The sequence below is a fragment of the Carassius gibelio genome, chromosome A5, assembly GCF_023724105.1.
Source record: "Carassius gibelio isolate Cgi1373 ecotype wild population from Czech Republic chromosome A5, carGib1.2-hapl.c, whole genome shotgun sequence".
NCBI classification, from domain to species: Eukaryota; Metazoa; Chordata; class Actinopteri; order Cypriniformes; family Cyprinidae; genus Carassius; species Carassius gibelio.
This window is the reverse complement of record NC_068375.1, coordinates 37,205,856-37,227,168: the sequence shown is the minus strand read 5'-3', so window position 1 is coordinate 37,227,168 and position 21,313 is coordinate 37,205,856. Positions and strand designations below refer to the sequence as shown.

Below are 21,313 nucleotides of genomic sequence, written 5' to 3'. Positions count from 1 at the left end.
TGCTAGAGGAGGTTGGGTCTGGGTGAAGTTATGCTGCAGTTATATCTGCATCTGTGTATTTTAGTGTAACTTGTCAAAATATAAGTAACTCAAAGCAAACTGTTCTCCCTGGGACGTGGTCATTTTTTAGGAATGATTGAAAATCGCTTTATTGTGTATTTATTTGTAATGATGAAATGTTCAATGTAATTTATTTCATATTCTTTCAGTTGCATTAAATGGCTGATATCATCAAAATCTTATGTCACAAAATTGTGTTTAATTGTAACAGGGTACATCACCATAAAGTTATTTTTGGTGTTTTATTTTGTCTTAATTATAAAAATAAATAAAATGACGTACAGTATTAGAAAGATACAATAAGAAAGACATAACTAAACTAGTACTTACCAAGTGATTTAGGGACAGTCTATTTGTCTTTTTATTTAACAGAAGCAATTATAAAATACAGAAATAATTTATTTATCGCTGTGACGTTAATACATTTTAAGTAGTACTGTACTGGATGTGTGGATATATTTACATACTGTAATATAGATAGACTCTTTATTTCGTGGCCAGGATATGAATCATCCTACCGTGCATCCCTACTACAAAATTATTTTGCCAAAGCTAAAAATCATCATATTGTTTGGTTAAAAAGCTCCCTTAGCAAAATCATAAAGCTAACTAAAGGGTATTTTCAGATCTTTATTTTGTTTAAACGTTAACAACTTTCTCCTTCAAGCCTACAGATACGTTGGTAAAAATAATGTTGAGCCATGCATTTATAATAACTTGATCTTTTAGAAGGATATGCAGAGGTTTGTCTAAATCCAGGATTGCAAATTCTGCATTTTAGAAGGGTGGAAAACCTTTGAGATATTAAACATTCAGTATGATTTTATTTTTATTATGAGTAAATTTCAAGGATATTTAAATTTTCTATTTCATTACCCTTTTATGAAAAGCACATTTGTAAGGATGTAACGATTAACTGCTAGCTGGTTGAAAATCAGTTAAAATATGTGCCGATTCAAATCGGTTGAGATGCTAAACAAATCGCAATTCAATTAGGGATAGGAGTTATGCCTACCCTATGCCTGAAGGGAACTTACTGTCTTTAGAAAAGTTTAGATGGTATTTTTTTTTTTCATCTTGCCTCTGTATAATGCATATTAAAGTTCATAAGTGCAGCGCTGCTTTGTTTACAGCGGAAACCAAGGAAACGCTATAAGCGCCACCTGCTGGCAGAGAGCGAATCTGCATCTCATTTAGCTCGTCTACGGCTTCTGTTACATGCAAATATTTTTTATCTATAGTTTCACAAAACGGAAGTCAAACCATTATGTTTTTGCTTCAGAATTTCGAAATTATACATATGTTTGGATCATGATTAAAATGAAGTGATTCTAATTTTAGTCTAATTTTAAATGGAAAGAGCACAGACAAAGCCTTATTTTGTTTATATGTAGAGATTTATTTTATTTGTATTACTTATTTATTTGATTTGGGGCTTGTTTTTAGCCAAAGCGACTACAAATGAGGACAATATAAGCAATCAAAACCAACAAAAGAGTAATAATATGCAAGTGCTATATTAGTATATTATTATAGCTATATCTCAGTTTCACAAAGAAATGCATTTTGTCAAAGCATTAATAAAAGGACACATTTAATTCATAATTTGTTATATATATCACTTTGTAAAAAAAAAAAAAAAAAAAAAACTGAATCGAATTGTGAGTTGAGTGAATCGTTACATCCCTACACCTTTGATTAGCTAGATCAAGATATCATGATAATGGCCTACATTTTTGACCATGTGGGCCATAGCAGGGTTTCTGCAGGTCTTAAAAAGTCTTAATTTGCCCTTCCACAAATGAAGGCCTTAAAGGGTTTTAAATTGAAACAGAAAGCCTTAAATTCATAGTCATGACATTAAATGTTGCATGCACCAAAAAAAAAAATAACTCATTTCATTTTGATCTGATTCATTTTGAATTTTTTATTTTATTTGAGTTGATGAATGTTCAACTTTGGGTAAAATGCAGTGCACATCATAGTCACTTTTTTGTCAGCTATCCAATCACAGTGGAGAAGGGGCGGGACTAATACCACATCGACCAACCGTTACGCCCTGCTTGTACTACAACTGAACAACAATGGAGAAGATAATTTATAAGCTTTGAAGTTTTGCTGATATAAGACATTTACATTTAGAGACCATACTCACGTAGTGTTCCATTTTTTTTCATAAATTTTCTTTGTTGGTCTTGAAACCCTGAATAGTGTTTCATGACGACCGATCCTTATTGACCTGATTTTTACAGAAAATCATAACTGATTTTGGGCGGACCGTCCTTCTTTTGAAGCTGAGCAGAGATCGTCTGATGCGTGTTCAGTGATGAAAGATGTTTAAATCAGCCACATCCTGTATCGTCTTTCGAAGGAATAACGGTCCTTTGCTCGCTCTTGCAGGCTTTCCAGAATAACTTTCTTCCTAGATAACGTCTAGGAATGTTTAGCCCTGTAGTGTTTTTTTGTAGACCTTAAAATGTGGTCATATATGGGTTTGCATAGTGTCTATAGCTTGTAAACCAAACCCCTTGAGAGAAAGCGTTATCTAGCGAACTGACGGCTGTATACATAATTGAGCCTAGAGGAATGTTTGAATGCTTTGGAATGGGAACTACCCTTCCTTTCCTCATCCCACTCCAGACTTCTCCGGATCCTGTGCTTGATTCCTTCGGGTGCGGTTCCTTTGTTTGTTCCACAATGGACGGAGAAACTTCATTACTTTTAGCAGTTGAGGAGATTGAGAAGGTTTTATGGGAATTCGACATGAAGGATTTCATACCAGAATTTGGACGGGCCCAAGAGCCGATGTCTGAGACCGATATATACGCTTTTCCAGAGAATACGTCACCTGATTCAAGAAATTTGGCACCTGTTTCAGCTTCGGTATCAACTGACCTAGAAGAAATGTTAGAAAAAGAGGTGATTTCTGATTTAGCTGCTGAATCCGTCTTTGTTTCGGCTTTAGAAATCAATTCAGATTCAGTCGCTGCATCCGTAGAAGTGTCCTCATTAACATCCGCTCCTGACCCACATTCAGCCCCAGATTCAGCTCCGTTTGAGGCGTCAGACACACACACTGCTCTGGGAACTGAAAAAGCACATGCTGGAGAGTCATTGACAGGTTCTATTGTTCAGTTGGCCGGCACGTCTGATTCAGACGGGACGTACATGATCCCAGACCCGGATTGGGTGACTGGGGGAGGTAGGATTGGCTCTTTTTGTCCTGTCACTGTGCAGTTAAGTTAATGTTTGTATTTATTTCCCAAAATCTCTGTTCGCACACATACGTTTGCAGATATGTGTGGGGTTTCATGTGGACTGTATCATTTTTGAGTTTTGGACACAAGCAGCCTACCTGAGTACTCAGAAGTAACAAATGGCTGATTGTGAAAATGCAATAATTATACGATCAGAATCGTTATTATATTAACTTTTTATTTAATCCTTCAGATATTGCATATCAATTAAATTTCAGCAGTTTAGATTTTTGATTAGTTTTCATTATTCATATACTGCAGCAACTTGTATCCTAATTTGGCAGCAGACAGCCAATGTGTCCAGATAAATAAAAAATGTTTTATATATATATATATATATATATATATATATATATATATATATATAGTGCATGTATGAACTGTGTTTTTGTGGCTTTTATTATTTATAATATTATTTATTTATATTTATAATTATATTTATAATTGATATATTTTAATTAGATTATGTTTATCAGAAGATAATACTCATCGTCATAAAACCCTGGAGAAATAAGGGCATTTAAAAAATTGTAATTTGCTACCATGCAAATCTTAAAATCCAGAAAGTGATTTCTGAAGTGTATCTATGTTTCAGTGACTAGAAATAATTTTCCAAGTGGTATTTAAAAATCCTTATCCAATAAACATGATTTGATATTTTTTTAATTTTTTATTTATGATATATATATATATATATATATATATATATATATATATATATATATATATATATATATATATATATATATATATATATATATATATATATATATATACATAAATGATTTATGATGCTTAATTCTTAAAGGGATAGTTCACCCTAATATGACAGTTCTGTCATCATTTATTCACTTTCAAGTTGTTCCAAACCTTTCCAAACCTTTACCAAACAGCTGATGGTCCCCTTTGACTTCCATAGTATTTTTTTTCTATGTGAGTCAATGGCCACCGTCAACTGTTTGTTTACCCGCTTTCTTCAAAATATCATTTTTTTATGTTCAACAGAAGAAAGAAACTGTTTTAGAACAACTTGAGGGTGAGTAAATAGTAACAGATTGTTATTTTTAGATGAACTATACCTTAAATTGATATTGATTGCTAATATCAATGAAATGGATCTAAACAGAGAAACAACAGAGACGATTGGAGAGAGAGAGAGAGAGAAATATGGGTTAATGTTTCCTTAGCCACTCCCTCATCAGGCCGAGTGCTGAACAAACAGTCAAGATACGAGCAGATTCAAGTCTCAAAGTCTTCCGGTCCTTGCTGTTGTAAATAATATTCACATTTATTTGGCAAATGGTATTACTGTAGTATCACTGACCGAGTCATTTAGCAAGTTAATCTGTTGGTCTAATGGTAGCAGCGTCTCTCTCTCTCTCTCGCTTGACCAGATTGGTGACCTGTACAGAGGTGCAGGCAGGTTATATACCGCAGCATTTTTAGTACGTGGTCTGCGGAGGGGAAGTTAAAGTTAGCACCTGTTGAAAAACAGCCGCTCGCCCTCCCTTGCCTCGGATGACTCCACAGTCCCTGCTACTGAACCCAGAAGAGTCTCCGATACTTGTCTTGTCTCAAAGTGCTCCGTTTTCCCTTTCTTCTCTCTTCTCCTCTTCTGTCTAGATGGTTCTGTCTCTCTTTGATATTCCATCCTTTTCCTATCTGTTTTTTTCCACTCCTTGCCGTAGCTCCTCCCGTCTGAGATAAAGTGCGAAGGTAAGGACTCGGAGCTCAGCAGGGTGTTTCTGTCTGTCCCAACACACTGTAAGTAACCAGCTTCACTCCGTTCCTGCTCTTTGTATTCACTTGGTTGTTCCTTTGGGATTGTGGCTTCATGTGTTTGTGGCTGTAATGGTGATTTTGGGGATCGGCTGTTGTTGACGGTTGATATTGTGTGATTTAACAAAGTGTTGTGATTGTGTGGACTGACCAACGTTTACCTGCTTACAGAGGTTGATTGTTGAGTTTGATGTTTTTACTCGTCTTGTGTGAGTCTCTGGACTATAACATGTATGGTTCTAGATAAACCGAACACCTAACATCTAAATTAATATCATGTGTCTACACTAGGCGTGAGCGGCATGTCGAAGAACATCAAAACTTACAATCAAATCATCACTGACAATCAATGCCTTATTTGACACAAACTCTTTAAATTATTTATGTACTGCACAGAAACTCTAGCTACTTTATTCTTCCCATTTGTCAGATTTTTTTATTTATATCTGAATTAAGTTTTGTGCATTATATATTTATACACTGATTTTTTTCTGAATTATGTAATATATTTATAAATTAATATACATACTCTGAATTATTGTTATTTTTTTAATTCTTGAATTCACTCCCTCTGAAATTGATAAAATATTTTATCAATTAATTTTTGTTATATTTATGAATTAATTTCATCTGGAATTTAATCAGATATTTATTTATTTATTAATTTACTGTGCATTATTATATATTTATTAATTTGCTCTGACATTTTTGCATTATATATTTATGAATTTATTTGCTTCTGCGTTATATATTTTTTTAATTAATATCCTCTGAATATTAAATGTAATATTTATGAATAATTTACTCTAGATTTTGATACATTTCTGAATTTATTTTCTCTAAATTATATACATTATATGAATTCACTTGCTCAGAATTTTATGAGTTAAATGCTTGTAAATACATTTTTTCTGAGTTGAATTTTATGCATTTTATATTTATAAATTAATTTGCTCTGAATTGTGTTAGTTATGTAATTATGAATTAATATGCTTTAAACTTTATATGTTTTCTATTTGAATATCCTAGGAGCATGATATTTCTGTCTGACTTTTATTCTAAACTTTTTCACACATTATCAAAAAAATATGACATCAATCACTTCCTGTATGGATGTGGTGTGACACACTTGGTAGCAAAGATGATGATGCAACTGTGCTCTAAAGGTGCCTTATCTTAGAAGAAGTTGCTAAGTGAAGGACTTTTAAACCAGAGATGTATTGACAGTCACTTTAGAGCATGTTTTACAAGTTTACCTGATTGTGTTAAGTGCTTTCTGTTCTATTCCTGAGCTTATGGCTTTTGAATGTTGATTTTATGTGTGCATTATGAGGTCTGTCCATTTATGCACATGCATTTTGCGCTGAATCTTACTTCCTGCTGCATCTATGCCTGTAGGCATGCTGTTTCAGAGCAGTCTTTACACAAGAGGTTGTCGCTCCCGCCACACCCCGTATGAGTGAAGCCTGTAGTGATTTCACAATCCTGATCATGTGTTTCAGGAATTATCCCTCCGATCCAGCTGCGAGAGCCATGTTTTGAACAGCCTTTACAGAGTCAAGTTGAAACAGGGTTATTCAGGAGCAACCTTTTTGATTTCTCATAGATTTATGGTGTTCTTGCACAAAACCACCCCAGGGAACCTGAATGTGAAGCAAACAGCTGAATACTTGAGGTTATGGATTTAAACAGCCTTATAGGCTTCAGAATTTTTTTTTTTGTTGGTTAAAGGTCTCTTGTGAAATTTGTATCATCCACCATACAGAAGTTTGGTGAATAGTAAAAAAAAAAAAAATGCATTGTCAGTTTTTATCTAAAGCTACATTTAGATCGATTTTTAATCGCTCTTTAATACCAGTTGTTACTCGAATCCGGTGTGGCATTAAATAAACATCCAACTCTGAGAATCAAACCATTATTTTGATTCTCTTGTTCTTTTAGATGCTCTTCTTGCGGATTTGGAGTCCACAACCTCCCACATTTCCAAACAAGCTGTTTTTCTGCCAGAAGAGACGCCATATTCTTACCCCAAGAGAAAGGACTCGTATCAGGACGTGTCCTCCCCACCTCCACTAACCTCTCCTCCTGCTCAAACACTGAATGGATCTTGGGTAGAAAAGCCAGAATCAAAGCACTCATCAACCCAGGTAAAATGCACCATCACTTCCTGAAGCGTTTCTTTATCCCCTAGAGCTTTCTGCTGGTCTTTATATGAGGCTGCTGGTTATCCTTTAACCTTATGACAAATAGCAGAAGCCGTCCTGTTCCACATTCAGCCTGTTGTGCCCTCGAGCAAAGCACTTCATCTTCGGTCGCTCCAGAGACTTGTGCTATTTAACCAGGTTCAACATTTCAAGGTTTCCTGAATGGGGCCATATTATACATATTTGTAGCAGTTCACTTAAAATGTTAATCAAGCATTCTTGGACTAAAAACGGTCATAATTTAGTTTTTTGCAATGGTTCTCCACTCTCTCAGTGACTCTTGAGAAATAATCCGGCTGTTTTCGCAGCTGAGGACGGCTGTGAGAAGCCGAAACATGATGGCTAACACTTTTATAATGAAATTAAATTTTAACCAGGTCACTACCTTGAGTATTATATTTTTGCATTTGATTTGAATTATGATGGTTATAATTAACAGATCAGTTTGGGTTAAGTTTCTCAATATTGAATCTGCATTTATACGCGACTATATGTATTTATGTATTTTTTAATTAAATGTTTGGCGCTAGACATCAGATCTTTTTGATAGCTTTCATACAGGTGACATTCATTCATTTAAATGCATGTTTCGGGCTCTGTAGAATCACATATAGAGGCCAAATAAAAATAAAGGAATTATTAAAAGCATAGTTCAGTCCCTCATGATTTCACTTTTTTAACAATTCTCATGCAACACTTATTATACAAAGCTAAAAAAATAAATAAAAGAAATCCATTAACGTTTGGAGAGACCGCTTTAAGCATTGCCTTGTTTTACTGTTAAACACATTTTTTTCTCTTTTCTTTTTTTGGTAATATTTCCCCATTTTTGCTTTAGTGCCTTAAAGTAAATCAACTTTATTTTTTCTTTCCTCAAGTCTTTTAGCTCGGCTCCGAAAAGTGCCAGTCCTCGTGTGTCACAATCCGAAGCAGAGCACGTCTATAGTTTCCCGAACAAGCAGAAGACTACTGACCCCCCCGCCGCCGTCATGAGCTCGTCACTGGGCAGTAACCTGTCAGAGCTGGACCGTCTGCTGCTGGAGCTCAACGCCGTACAGCACAGCACACCCTCCTTCCCTACTGAAGGTTAATGGGTTGTTTAACATCAATTCAACATTTTCACACTATGTCAAACATATCCAATAGATGTTTTTCCATGTTGTGATGCACAGAGGCCTACCAACCCAAACCAGCCAGCAACACCCAGCGCTATGTCCCAGAAAACGGCGTCTCATCAGTAGTGAAAGCACCTCCTCCCAAGTTAGAGAAACCCAAACGCAGTGCACCCGGACGGGGGATAGAGGAAGTCAGACCCAGTGTGGAGAGCCTGCTAAATGAGTTGGAAAGCTCTGTTCCGGCCCCTGCGTAAGCACACTGCTGAAAACATTCATTTCTATATTTGCATATATATATATATATATATATATATATATATATATATATATCTACATCTATCTATCTATCTTTCTATCTATCTATCTATCTATCTATCTATATCTATATATATATAGACATATAGATATAGATAGATATATTTGTGTGCATTACCAGTCAGCGGTCTTTTTTTTTATGTTTTCAAAAATGTCTTTTTGCTCTCCAAAGGCTGCATTTATCAAAAATAAAAACCGTCATTTCGTGAAAAAATTATTACAATTTAAAGGAACTGTTTTCTACCAAAAATGTAATTTATTCCTGTGATCAAAGCTGAATTTCCAAATAAATGCAGCCTTGTTGAACACGTCTTACAAAAACATTAAACATCTTAATTATTCCAAACTTTTGACTGGTAGCGTTTTACCACTTTTTAGTAAATAAATTTAAAAGGTAAAATATTTTTAGGGATGCACGATATTGGATTTTGGCCGATATCGATATGCCGATATTTTCTAAATAATTTTGGCCGATGCCGATACCGATATCGATATATATACAAATATATACTGATATATTTAAACTTTAATTTTACTGAAGAGAAATCCATGTATGTCTTCTGTACTGATTATACCATAAATTTATTATTTTACAAATGTAGACAGACATTCACATCTGAAAAACAGGTCAATTATTTCACTTGGAGAATATCGGTTTGGCTCATCGGCAGAAATATTCATATCGGCCGATACCGATAATGGTCATTTTAAGCTTTTATCGGCCGATACCGATGTTGTGCCGATATTATCGTGCATCCCTAAATATTTTATTGATATTTCTTCTCTTAATTTGAGAAAATAGTCCTATGTTTTAGTTTATTTTAAGTTTAAATATAACTTTGGATACTAGATTTTCATTGTGGTCTTTTGGACACTCTAGTGTGCAAATGAGTAGAAAAGTTGTGATCAAGTGAAGTTTCCTATCTGTGGTTTAGGCCTTTTCTTACATCCCATTTTTAAATGTGAAACATTTACAGAGCCACCCCATCAGGACCAGTGGTTCCTGAGTCGAGGGAAGTTCAGGAAGAGACTCCTGCCCAGCAGCAGGCCAGAATCTCTGCCTCCTCAGCGACACGAGAACTTGATGAACTCATGGCTTCACTGTCTGACTTCAAAGTTCAGAGCAATGTAAGGTTTAGAGAAAGTGAGATAAATAACAGTGCTATTGTTCATGTTTCCTATAATTTTCCACTTTGCATTTGCATTACCACACAATAGTAAATTAGTATAAATTAAGTCACACTGATGGAATCGTATATGTGTTTAAAATCGAAGTGGTTAATTAGCAAAATTATTTTGTAGTGCTTATATTATTCTTATTTATTGGAATATAATCTGTCTTAAATCTTTACAAGGGCAGTTTTAATGAGTTGTCATTGGATTTTCCTTTTTAATGTATTGCAGGGGTATCAGCTACAGTATGTTGTGATTTATTATATGTGTGTCTATAAGTGTTGATAATGATAATCCGATCAATCAAGGCTTTTAAAATGAATAAAAGTATATGCCTTAATGAGCGCATGCTCTCATGGGTCAAATATGAAGGTCTTGTTAGAATATCTGTCATGGACACGAGCCGCACTGCGGTCGAAAAGAGAGAATCTGGAATGTTGTGGTTGTGGTGTCATGTTATATCTGGGAATTCTGGTGATTATATTTGCCTGCAGGTTGGTAAACCAACTTATACTTTGTTACATTGACTAAATAAGCCAAACTTGTTGAGGTATTACATAACGCATTGCATTAGGCCACTGGGTTTTATGCTCTTTTTGTTAATTCATCAGTCTTTCTACTCAAACTCTTTCCTCCTTTTCTTTTTATTGTTGTTGTCTTGCTGTTTATTGTCTAGTCTGGCTCTCTGTCAGTTAAGGAGGACTCGTTATCCACTAAAGAGTCAGAACTTTCCAATATTGTGGTGACTGAGAACCTCACAGTCCCTTCTGTCCCAGTCCCAGAATCAGAGGTATCTGACCGCAGCGCTCCTCCCCACTCTTCCCCTAATTGCTCACCACTTTTACTGGAACTCCACATTGTTGAGGAATCTTCAACCGCTGCTCCAGAGTCCAACTCCACGGTGCTCTACACTTCCTCCAAGAACCATTCGGAGAAACTACTGGTAGTTTCTAACACAAAGAGTACAGCACCTGTGTCTCTTTTATCACCTGAACCATCTGCAAAAACTTCAAGCCTTCTGACATCAAGTTTACATACATGTGAAGTCAGTTCACCCAAGACTGTCGATCAAAAAACCTCAAGTTCAGATTCGGTCACCCAAAGTAGTCCACCTGTGGTACCAAAGGCCTCCTCACCAGCTAGGACTCCAGGGATATCTAGACCAGTGGCTAAAAGCCCCAGTCCACCTCAGGTGATCAAGAGCTCAAATCGAATTGTTGATGTGAAAATTCCTAGTCCTGTAACAGTTGCTAAAACCTCTAGTCCAGTCGTGGTACGAAAGAGCCCATGCCCAGTTACAGCTGTTAAAGCAACCAAAAGTCCAGTCCCTGGAGTCCTTGCCAAGAGCCCAAGTCCCCAGCCAGGGATTACTAGCAAGAGTCCAGTGCCAACTACCATTACACTGCCCGCTCCTCCAGTTTCAAACCTAACATTAACTCCGAACCCTTCCAAAGAGAAACCTGAGAGCTTTGAACCGGGCATGTTGGGAATAAGCCTTCCTTGCCCCAAGCATCTTCTGGAGGAAGCCCTGGACAAGCTGTTGATGTCCAGTCTTTCCCAACCAGAGCAGGTGAAGTTAGGTGAAGGAGCTCCTGCCTCATCAGAGGTGAATGATGATGTTCTGGCACTTCTTCATCAGTTGACTCCACAGGATGGCACTAAAGGTGTCACTTGGATGGACGACTCCCTAAACCCCACATCGTTACCTGGGGAGGTAGATGTTTCGCTGGACCTTCCACTTCTCCAGCCATCGGCAGTTGAAAGGATCTCCGCTTCTGGACAAGTATGAGGCGCACCAACTCTGTCAGACTGTCTCCAGTTTGCACCCCTAAATTTAGCGAGCATGGGCGAAAAGCATGCTGAACCACATACGGCTGTTTATGTTTTCTCAAATACATGAGCCTGATCCTTGGGACAAGGGGCCTGTTGATACCCAATATGAACCTTTCCATCCTGCTTGGATAGATGCACCCACCATTAGCAAGTTAAATATGCCTCACAAAAACCTGATACACATATGCAAACATCACATGGTGCTCCTAAAATTGGAGGGATAGTCATTTAATTGGTTTTCTGTTGCATTGCTTTGCATCTCGTGTTTATGGAAAGGTGGAGAATTCAGTAATCCAAAGTATGTGTGGTGCATGCAGTGGATAAGATTCTGTGAAAGGAGTCTTTGCGATGTTCAATGCATGCCCTGACGCGCTTCCTCATCAAGGTGTATGGTGCTAAATGGACAACAAGGCTAGGCTTGCTTGTTTCTTTGCAGTTCTGTAGTGGATTTTCGTTGTGCAGTTGCATTCCATCTTCACCTCTTCTGCATTTCTTCAGGGCACTTGATGCAAGAGATGTTTTGCAAAGTTTTTTTTTTTTTTTTTTTTTTACTGATTCCATAGTGCCAATAGTTTTGCATGATGAAAATGATTCGCAAGTTGCTAAAGTTGATGTGTGAAATCTAATGAATTAAGTTATTTTCTTGATGCATTAAAAATATGCATTGATCTTGAAATATAACTTTTAAATCATATGTTGCTTGTGTTTGCCAGTAACATTTAAAAAGCTACTTATTTTCTGATTTAAGTAATGTTACAATATCTGGGCAATGTCTGTTCCATCCGAACATTTATTTAAACATTAGAAGTGCATCTAAAAATACATTGCATGTAATGGTTATTAATTAAATCTAAATTTGTATTGTATTGAACTTATTCACTCTGAATTTGAAAAAAGAAAAGGTTTTGAATCCAATTTAAAAAGTTTAAATGCATTGAATTCAGTGATTTTGGTTGCGATGTCAATTCTAAGGTTAAAATTGAGTTTGCTTTGTCAGTTTTTCTTTGCGTTGCTTTTGGCACGTAGTGTTTGCTTCGTGGTCTTTATACATGCTCCTGCATCATTTGTTGAAGGTTAGAGATGTTTTCTATTGTGAGTCACAAAGAGGATGCTCGAGGCTACGCATTGCATAGGCCCAAACCTGAATAGTGTGGGGTTGCTTTATAGAGGCGTTTGGACTGGATGTTTTTGAATGGCATTCACATAGAAAGCACTGCATGATCTAAACATTTAAGGTGGTCACTTTATTAATGCTGCATTTCCGCAGCTTAAATCGGTCATCAGACGCACAAAGGAAACGTCCAACGTCCACCCTATGTTTCGTGACGGCCACATGCGACGAAAAATGGGCCCTCTAATCATCAACAAGAGTAACTCGCAGGATCTACTCATTGAAGAGCTGCAAGGGAAACTGGGAATCAGTCGCACTGAGCGGCTACGAAAGCAGCCAGCTGATTGGCTCACGGAGGGAGTCATTGTCTGTTCCAACCCACAGCGCTTAAGAGAGGAAGGTGGTGTATCACCAACCGTTGATAAGGTAGCGTAAGGTTACTGGTGGAACTCACAAAACACTAGCACAACAACCTTTCTTATATTGGTTTGTTTTATAAAACTTGCTTCTTAGTGTTTATAAAACATTTTCAAATAGAGTGAAACAACGTCCACTAGTGGTTACTGAAGTATTTTTTTTCAAAAAAAAATTTTTTTTTAAGTGTTATAAGCCATGAACCATACCAACCAATGGCGAGGAGAATCACGATGTTACAACTTTTATTTGAAGCATAAAAGCACTTAAAAATTGAGTTAAAAGACAGATTTATTGATGGATTATGTGATATGTTGTACCTAATGCAAGCACTTTTGGCGCGATTTGTTTGTTACAACTATGATTGAAGGAAATTTTTTCACTGCACTAGTTTTTCAGGAATTCTGCCGTTTACCGCAATTCTTTAAAAAATACGTTGAAATAATGCAAACTGATGCCTATACCTTTGCTTTTAAAACCTCCGAGCTCACACCAGGTCTGTCTTAAACAGTTTATAAAGTTATTGTGTATATAAAAAGAAAAAAAATTGAATTTCCCTGTTTAGAAAATGAATGTGATTTTTACTTCCAGAACCTGATTGTTCCACTTTATTATGCATTTTGTGCTCCTTTCACTTCCTGCTACGTGTTTCATGTTTCTTTGTCCATCAGATCATCATTCCTCCAGACTCACCCAGTCCTCCGAAAAAAGTCCTAACCCATCCTGTCCCAAAAAAGCAAGATCCTGTGAAACAGATGCCCGCTCCTCTCCCCCCACCACCTCCACCCCCACCCCCTAGGGAGCCCTCTCCTCCTCCACTTCCTCCTGCTCCTCCAGTTCCAGCTCCACCTCCACCTAAAATCCCCACCCCTCCCCCATCTCCTCCTCCTAAACCTGTGACCCCGCCCCCTCCACCCAAGGTTTTAGCATCTGTTGGCTGCCAAACGGAATATGAACCTCTTTTTCTACCGGTACAGGCATGAACTTGCTCTCTCTGTCTATCTGCATCTGATCAGAGCTTGCATTTATGCCTTCAGGGTTCCCACAGTCTTTGAAAATTTGGAATTAATAGGGATTTTTTTTTTAGGCCTGGAAAAGTCTAAATTGAAATTAATAAAAGAAAGCAGGTTGTATGTTGGGTTTGTGTCGAGTAAAACTTGCTCACAAGCCATAGTGAATAATTCTGAGAGTGGATTACTTTCTGAAAGTTTCTTGAAGTGGTTCACAATTTAATTTGACTGAATCTTTAGTGAATCATTCTGAATTATAGTAAATGTATATACAGTATTTAACTACTAAAATGGTCATTTTGAAAACTGGGAACCCTCTGCCTTGTTTCTAGCCATTCTTTCATGGTTTCTAGCATGTTGCATATGGAGCGCATGCTGTTATGTGTTTGACTGTCAAACAGCGTTTGCACTAGGAGTGTCTCAGCATTTATTAAATAGTTTGCTGGTGCCAACATGTCCCATGAAGACAGTCCGTCCTTGTGTTTTCTCTTGTTTTCCCTGTTGATTCCTGGTACATGATGATCTAGTGACCACAGAAAAGACTACAAATTTGTAGTTAGGGTTAGGGTCTCTGTCTTCCACAATTGAGCAGAATGTTCTAGACTTAATACTGCAAGTTGAAAGGCAGGAAGTGCTTCAAGAGTAGCTTGTTTAAGTGTGAGTTCAAATGCAGAAATAACAGAGGATGTGTGGGTTGCTATTTTAGCTTTCTGAAGAATGCTTCTGTGTCACGGTTCTTTGAATTGAGAGAATACAGATGGGAATACCAGCCCTTTTTGACCCATAACCTTGCTTGGTCTATCATCTGATTATGTCTTTAACACCTTCTCGATCCCGCTGTTGTAGGTTATGTAGGGAGTGTGAGATTGGTTTCCTTTGATCAATAAAAAGACATGATTCAAAAGCCTATTGCATAACCAGATTTTCTGATTATGAATGGTAACTATTGCTTCTTTGTGCAGGATCATGCATCTCTTCCAAAGGCTGTGAAATAAGACAAATGCAGTTAACATTTCCATGACATGCATTGCTGTGGCTAATTACAATTGATTTCACATGAGTGATTCAGTGTTTCGGGGAAGTTGAGAACTACTTGAGCTTCTTTAAGTGCATGTGGTAGTTGTTTAATAAAACTAACATTCTATAATGGATTGGTTAATAAATGGTGCAATTAAAGATGTGCAATTCAACAGCTCTTAATGTACATCTTGTATTGTTATTGACATGGGAAAAGATCTTTTCACATGCTGATGGTCATATTGAGAAAATATTCATCCAAAAGGGAATTTTAATAAGGTAGTTTATTTCCCATGGTGCAAAGTTGATCATCAGTTTTGGGGCTTGTACGGATAAATCTTAAACCACTTATTAGAGAGCATTTATTTTCACTTCTCAGTGTCGAGTCTCCAAAACAAGTCTGAGTATCAGTGGGTGGTGTGGTGTCAAATCCTGCAAGTGTGTAGGCATGAATAATCAATATTGTGTCATTGATGAAAAAAGTGATAAATGCATCTGCTGAATGGTAGTAATTATGTGTACTTAAGAGAAAGTGCTTGTTTTGTGTCTGTGTGTGCAGTAAAGGATTTGACTTCATTCCCTTTGCTTAATGAAACAGTCTTTAAAAAGTGAAAATTATTTCTTTTTTCTTGTAGATCATGGCTCAGGGCAAAAGTTCCCCCAACAGCGTTCCAAAGCAGGGGAATAAACTGGATAACATGTTGGGCAGCCTGCAGTCAGACCTCAATCGACTGGGTGTCCAGACTGTCGCCAAAGGTGTTTGTGGAGCCTGCAAGAAACCCATCGCTGGCCAGGTGAGAAATCCCTTGAAGAGCTCATATACTGCCCAAAGTATTATCCATTTGGATTTTTAGGATATTGTACTCTAAAGCGGATGCTGTGCTCCAAAACAAACCAAAACGCCACCAATGGTGTATATTTTGCATGTCTGAGTTTTTTTTAATTTATTAAATTTATTTTATAGTCATAAATGTGAAAATAATAATAGTAATAATAATTTAGATATAATATCTATTTGAAAGTCTCGTATGCTCACCAAGGCTGCAATTAATTGATCAAAGCACTGTTGTAAAAGCAGTAATATTGTGAAATATTATTGCAATTTGAAATAAGTGTTTTCTATTCGAGTATGTTTTAAAATATAATTTATTCCTCTGATCAAAGCTACATTTTCAGCATCATAACTCCAGTCTTCAGTGTCACATGATCTTCAGAAATCATTCTGATAAGCTGATTCAGAACAGTTGTGCTGCTTTATTTTTGTGAAAAATACTGTTCTTTCTTTACATCAAAAGTCCTGAAAAATGTATCCCTGTTCTAACACAGCAATAAATGACATTTTAAACATGAATTAAAATAGATAATTAAACTATTTTAACTTGTAATATTTCATATTACTGTATTGTTTTTGATCAAATAAATGCATCCTTAAAGTGTAAGAGAAGAGACATTCAAAAACATTTTTAAAGTTCACAATTATTCCAAACTTTTGACCGATTCAGTTGCTGTGATCTCACTCTCGGTTTCACAGAAAAAGCTTACACCAAGTCCTAGACTAAAATGCATGTCTGAGCTCTTTTAACTGAAAGAAACTGACATGTTTTAAGATATATCAGTGCCACTGTTTTGTTTCAAGATGCACATCGGTAATGTTTTTTATAAAGGTTACTTAAATGTCCAGATTGAACTATGGTCTAAACCTGGCTTAGTCTAAACCCTGACTGTAGAACCAGGACATGAAAGTTTTAGCTTGTAGGCTTAATTAAGCTTACGATGTACTGATATTCACGATGTCTTTTGTTGTTTACTTTATTAAATTGAACTCGTACACTTCCCTCCTCGTTTTCTTTGACTCATTCAGGTGGTGACAGCAATGGGTCGGACATGGCATCCGGAGCATTTCGTGTGCACTCACTGTCAGGAGGAAATCGGCTCCAAAAACTTCTTTGAGCGAGACGGACAGCCATACTGTGAAAAGGACTACCACAGCCTGTTCTCTCCACGCTGTTACTACTGCAACGGACCCATTCTGGACGTAAGGATTCAGTTTCATATCCCCACGTTTAAGCGGTCACGGACGTGTGTTAGTGTCTCATATATCAGATCCCTGTCGTGATGGTGCTTACTATAGCCGGCCACACTTTACCTTTGGTTTCAGATCTCCTGTAAACACAAACAGTCACTTAAAGACAGTCTAAATAGGTCCAGTATGATTTAAAGAAGCATGCATGAAGAGTCTGCTGACAACATGAATGTATAAAATGCATAAAATAAATAATTATAAGACTCTTAATTCTTTAATAGAAAAAAATTACTAAACATCCTTAAAACAAGATGCATTTACAAACATTGTCTACCACGACATTATACAAAAGCAATACATGGCTGCATGTAAAAATCTGATCGACTAACATGGTTCGTACGAGAAGGTCTTTTTAATGAGTCGTTTGAAAAGATTCATGAACATATGAGTCACGTGATTGAATCAGTCCCGAATCACAGATTTGAATCGCTTACTGACTGGATGTTTATATGATAACAGAGATTTAAAAAAAAAAACACATTAACACAAAATTTTACATAACGTACACGCATAAAATCAAATTAAAAAGGCAATAAAAAAACAAGAAGTCAAGAGGTTGTGTGTTCGCTGGCTGCATGCAAAAACGTAGCAGTTTGTGATTCTTATGAGCAGATTCTTTTAATGAGTCAGCTATATCACAGAGGTTAATTAAATCAGTCATGAATACCTGAATTAAAATGACTCACTTAATGACTGGATGTTTATATGAGAACTGATAAAGATACACGTTAAAACAGAACAATACACACACACAAAAAGCTAACTGAATAATGTTGAAAAATAGCATTGTTTAGCATGCAGTTTATATCACTAAAACACAAGTGGTTCACATTTTTGTTTATGTAGGTTGGTGCATGACCTCTGGGTAATGAGCAATTTGCCAGTTATTACCAATAATAGTTAATAATTGTCTTATTAGTAGTTTTTGTTGTCTTCATTTTGCATAAATTCTTTCAAATCAAATTGTGTTTTCTGTTTCTGTTCTTGTTTCACCACAATTTCATTGCACTGAATGGCTTTGACTTCCTCCTGCAGAGAGTGGTGACCGCGTTAGACAGGACTTGGCATCCGGAGCATTTCTTTTGTGCCCAGTGCGGGTCATTCTTTGGGCCTGAGGGTAAGCAGCTTCCTCCTCTCAACCTCTTTTCTTCTCTTTAGTTTTCCTTTTCTACTAGCTTTTTTTCTTCCTCTTTAAAATAGTTTTAAGCCTTAGGCAACCTTTTTTCTCTCTCTCTGTCAATTTCCTGCAGGTTTCCATGAGAAGGAGGGAAAGGCGTACTGTAGGAAGGACTACTTCGACATGTTTGCCCCCAAATGTGGCGGCTGTACTCGTGCCATCTTGGAGAACTATATTTCGGCCCTTAACGCTCTTTGGCACCCTGAGTGTTTTGTCTGCAGGGTCAGTATGTGTTTGATATATCAGCTGGGCCGATTAATAGGCCAATATTTGGCACGGGTAGATGTAAATACATTTAATTTTAATCACATGTTCTTGAATTACATTAAATGTATTACACCTATATCTGAGTCTATATAGTTATATATCAGAATTTATTTTATATTCAGATTTTTTTATTTATATTTTATAATTATTTATCTTTGTTTATATATATATATATATATATATATATATATATATATATATATATATATATATATAATTTTTTTTTTTTTTTTTTTACCTGTGATACTTTTTTCAGGATTTTTTGAAGACCAGCATTTATTCAAAATAGAAATCTTTTGTAACAATATACTCTACAGTTTTTTTCTTTTTGAAATAAATAAATGTTTTTATTCAGCAAGGATGTTCAATTGACAAAAAAGTCATGATAAAGACTTTTTAAATAAATGCATGTTCTTAATTTTATTCATCAAAGAATCCTGAAAAAAAAGAATCACAGGTTAAAAAAAAAATACATCACAACAGTTTCCAACATTGATAATAAATCAGAATATGATGATGATTTCCAAATGATCATGTGACACTGAAGACTGGATTAATGATGCTGAAAATTCAGCTTTTCATCAAAGAAATAAATTTAATTTCAAAGTATATTCAAATACAAAACCATTATTTTAAATGGTAATAATATTTTACAATATTAGTTTTTTTTCTGTACTTTCGGTCAAATAAATGCAGCCTTTAATAAACAGAAAATACTTTTTTAAAACACATTAAAAATCTTTCTAAAACCCACACACTTTTGAACAGCAGTGTATATTAATTCATTTCGACGTGATCAATCATAAGCCATGCTGCTTTCTAGGTACTGGGATCGGTTTTTGGAAGATTTGTGGTCTTTATGTTGCTATCTGTGTGTTTTGAATGCTTGCACATTTTAATATCAGATGTTTCTGTGTTGCTGCATGCATCCTCTGTGCTGTTTTACTGTAGCATTATTTGAATCATTCCTGCCTTTTGACTCTGTCCTCCACAGGAGTGTTTCATTCCCTTTGTGAACGGCAGTTTCTTCGAGCATGAAGGGCAGCCGTACTGTGAGGCTCATTACCACGAGCACCGTGGCTCGCTCTGCTCCGGCTGTCAGAAGCCCATTACCGGCCGCTGCATCACCGCCATGGGCAAGAAGTTTCACCCCGAGCATTTCGTCTGCGCCTTCTGCCTTAAACAGCTGAACAAGGGCACGTTCAAAGAGCAGAACGACAAACCCTACTGCCAAAACTGCTTCGTCAAGCTCTTCAGCTAGAGTCTGATAGTGTTGAGAGGAGTGTGTTTGAACATGCACACCAATATCCAAAGTCCCAAGGGTGGAGTTTTCCAGTTGGCCACAGTGTCATCTTGTGGCGATAGTGAGCATTACACCAGCTTGTTCCTGTGCCAAAGCACTGTCAGAGAAGTGTAGATCTTCAGGGAGGCTATGACGATTTTTAACAGCCTTTTTAACATGCTGTCCTTTGATCTAGAGACTAAATTATGGTTCTTAAATTTCGTGGAGCTATTTTAGATATTATCGACTGCATTGGACAAATCCAGATCTATTTTTGTACTTGTTACACACACACTGAGCTTAACTTGAACATGCACATTTCTGTTTGCACATTTCAGGCATCTCTTTGCTGCTTTCTGGTATTACGAAACTTTCTGTTATTCGATTTAGCTTCTTTTTTTTTTTTTTTCTCCATCAGCCACATCAGGTTTTTCATAAAGATGCAATAACAGCTTGGCATCATCGAAATCTCAATGCCATATTCTGTATATTTTTCTAATTTTTGGTACTCTTGAGAGTTTGCTCAGTCCTGATTTTATTGTGCATGTATTTCTCTGTCTGATCACTTTATAAAGTGTGCTCTTTTACCTTTTTTTTTTGTTGACGATTGTTTCTATTTTTATATTCATGTGTGGTCTGTGTTTTTCTGGATGGCTGGAGTGGTTTGAGCTTCCATCCTTATGCCTTTAAGAGAGTTAAACTGTGGAAATCAACTTACTTCTGCTGTTATAATTACATATTTTATTCTTATAAAACGCCGCCTTAAAGATACCAGTTTGGGCCTAGATGTCCGTTTCATTGAGTATGTGGCGTTCCACAATGTGCCTATTGCCACCGGGCATGTTTTGTGATTTACTTACGATGATTTTTGTCTTAATTTCTTGTATGTAATGAGTTTGTGATGCACCTTTTGCCTTTATTTCAATTCATCTGATTTCCTACTGTATGCTAGTAAATTAAAGTATTAAAGTCTTATGGATTATTAGTGATTGCAAAAAATGTTCTCGACTTGTGTTTTTCCATAATTTAAAGATTTTCTTTTTCAGGGTGATGTCATATTTTGTTCTACACTGACTGATGACATGCACATTGTATTTAAAACCTTGGGGTCTAAATGGACTGTACAAGACGTTGAATAAATACCAGGATCTGAATGACTGATTTACGAATTGTTGATTTATTTGCCTTGAAATCTCATTAAAAGCTCACTAAATGT

At 36.4% G+C, this 21,313-nt stretch overlaps 2 protein-coding genes across 5 annotated transcripts in view; both read left to right on the top strand.

Annotated features, from left to right (window-relative positions):
- The window catches only part of LOC128014847 (paxillin), a 36,133-nt gene extending 14,882 nt beyond the window's left edge, over positions 1 to 21,251 (top strand). For 2 of the 4 annotated variants that reach the window (XM_052598523.1, XM_052598522.1), the window contains exons 2-10: positions 7,038 to 7,243; positions 8,179 to 8,386; positions 8,473 to 8,665; positions 9,708 to 9,858; positions 15,924 to 16,082; positions 17,150 to 17,323; positions 18,407 to 18,488; positions 18,622 to 18,770; positions 19,810 to 21,251. In XM_052598523.1, coding sequence (XP_052454483.1) covers positions 7,038 to 7,243; positions 8,179 to 8,386; positions 8,473 to 8,665; positions 9,708 to 9,858; positions 15,924 to 16,082; positions 17,150 to 17,323; positions 18,407 to 18,488; positions 18,622 to 18,770; positions 19,810 to 20,076 — 1,589 coding nt within the window. In that variant the 3' untranslated portion in view covers positions 20,077 to 21,251. Of the gene's footprint in view, positions 1 to 2,722; positions 3,263 to 4,697; positions 5,082 to 7,037; positions 7,244 to 8,178; positions 8,387 to 8,472; positions 8,666 to 9,707; positions 9,859 to 15,923; positions 16,083 to 17,149; positions 17,324 to 18,406; positions 18,489 to 18,621; positions 18,771 to 19,809 lie in introns of those variants that run through there. The other 2 variants (XM_052598521.1, XM_052598524.1) reach the window with 2 other exon arrangements.
- On the top strand, positions 9,865 to 15,917 carry LOC128014848 (formin-like protein 1). The gene is made up of 3 exons (XM_052598526.1): positions 9,865 to 11,686; positions 13,004 to 13,273; positions 13,933 to 15,917. Exons 1-3 carry the CDS (start codon positions 11,384 to 11,386, stop codon positions 14,242 to 14,244), a joined length of 885 nt encoding a protein of 294 aa, XP_052454486.1. The 5' UTR covers positions 9,865 to 11,383; the 3' UTR covers positions 14,245 to 15,917.
- Positions 21,252 to 21,313: the final 62 nt, after the last annotated feature.

Excerpts from the sequence above, each read along its gene's own strand:
- LOC128014848 (XM_052598526.1), top strand. The coding sequence starts at position 11,384 with ATGTTGGGAATAAGCCTTCCTTGCCCCAAGCATCTTCTGGAGGAAGCC. Across the intron at positions 11,687-13,003 it reads GGATCTCCGCTTCTGGACAA|CTTAAATCGGTCATCAGACG; the intron begins GTATGAGGCGCA and ends GCATTTCCGCAG. Across the intron at positions 13,274-13,932 it reads TATCACCAACCGTTGATAAG|ATCATCATTCCTCCAGACTC; the intron begins GTAGCGTAAGGT and ends TTTGTCCATCAG.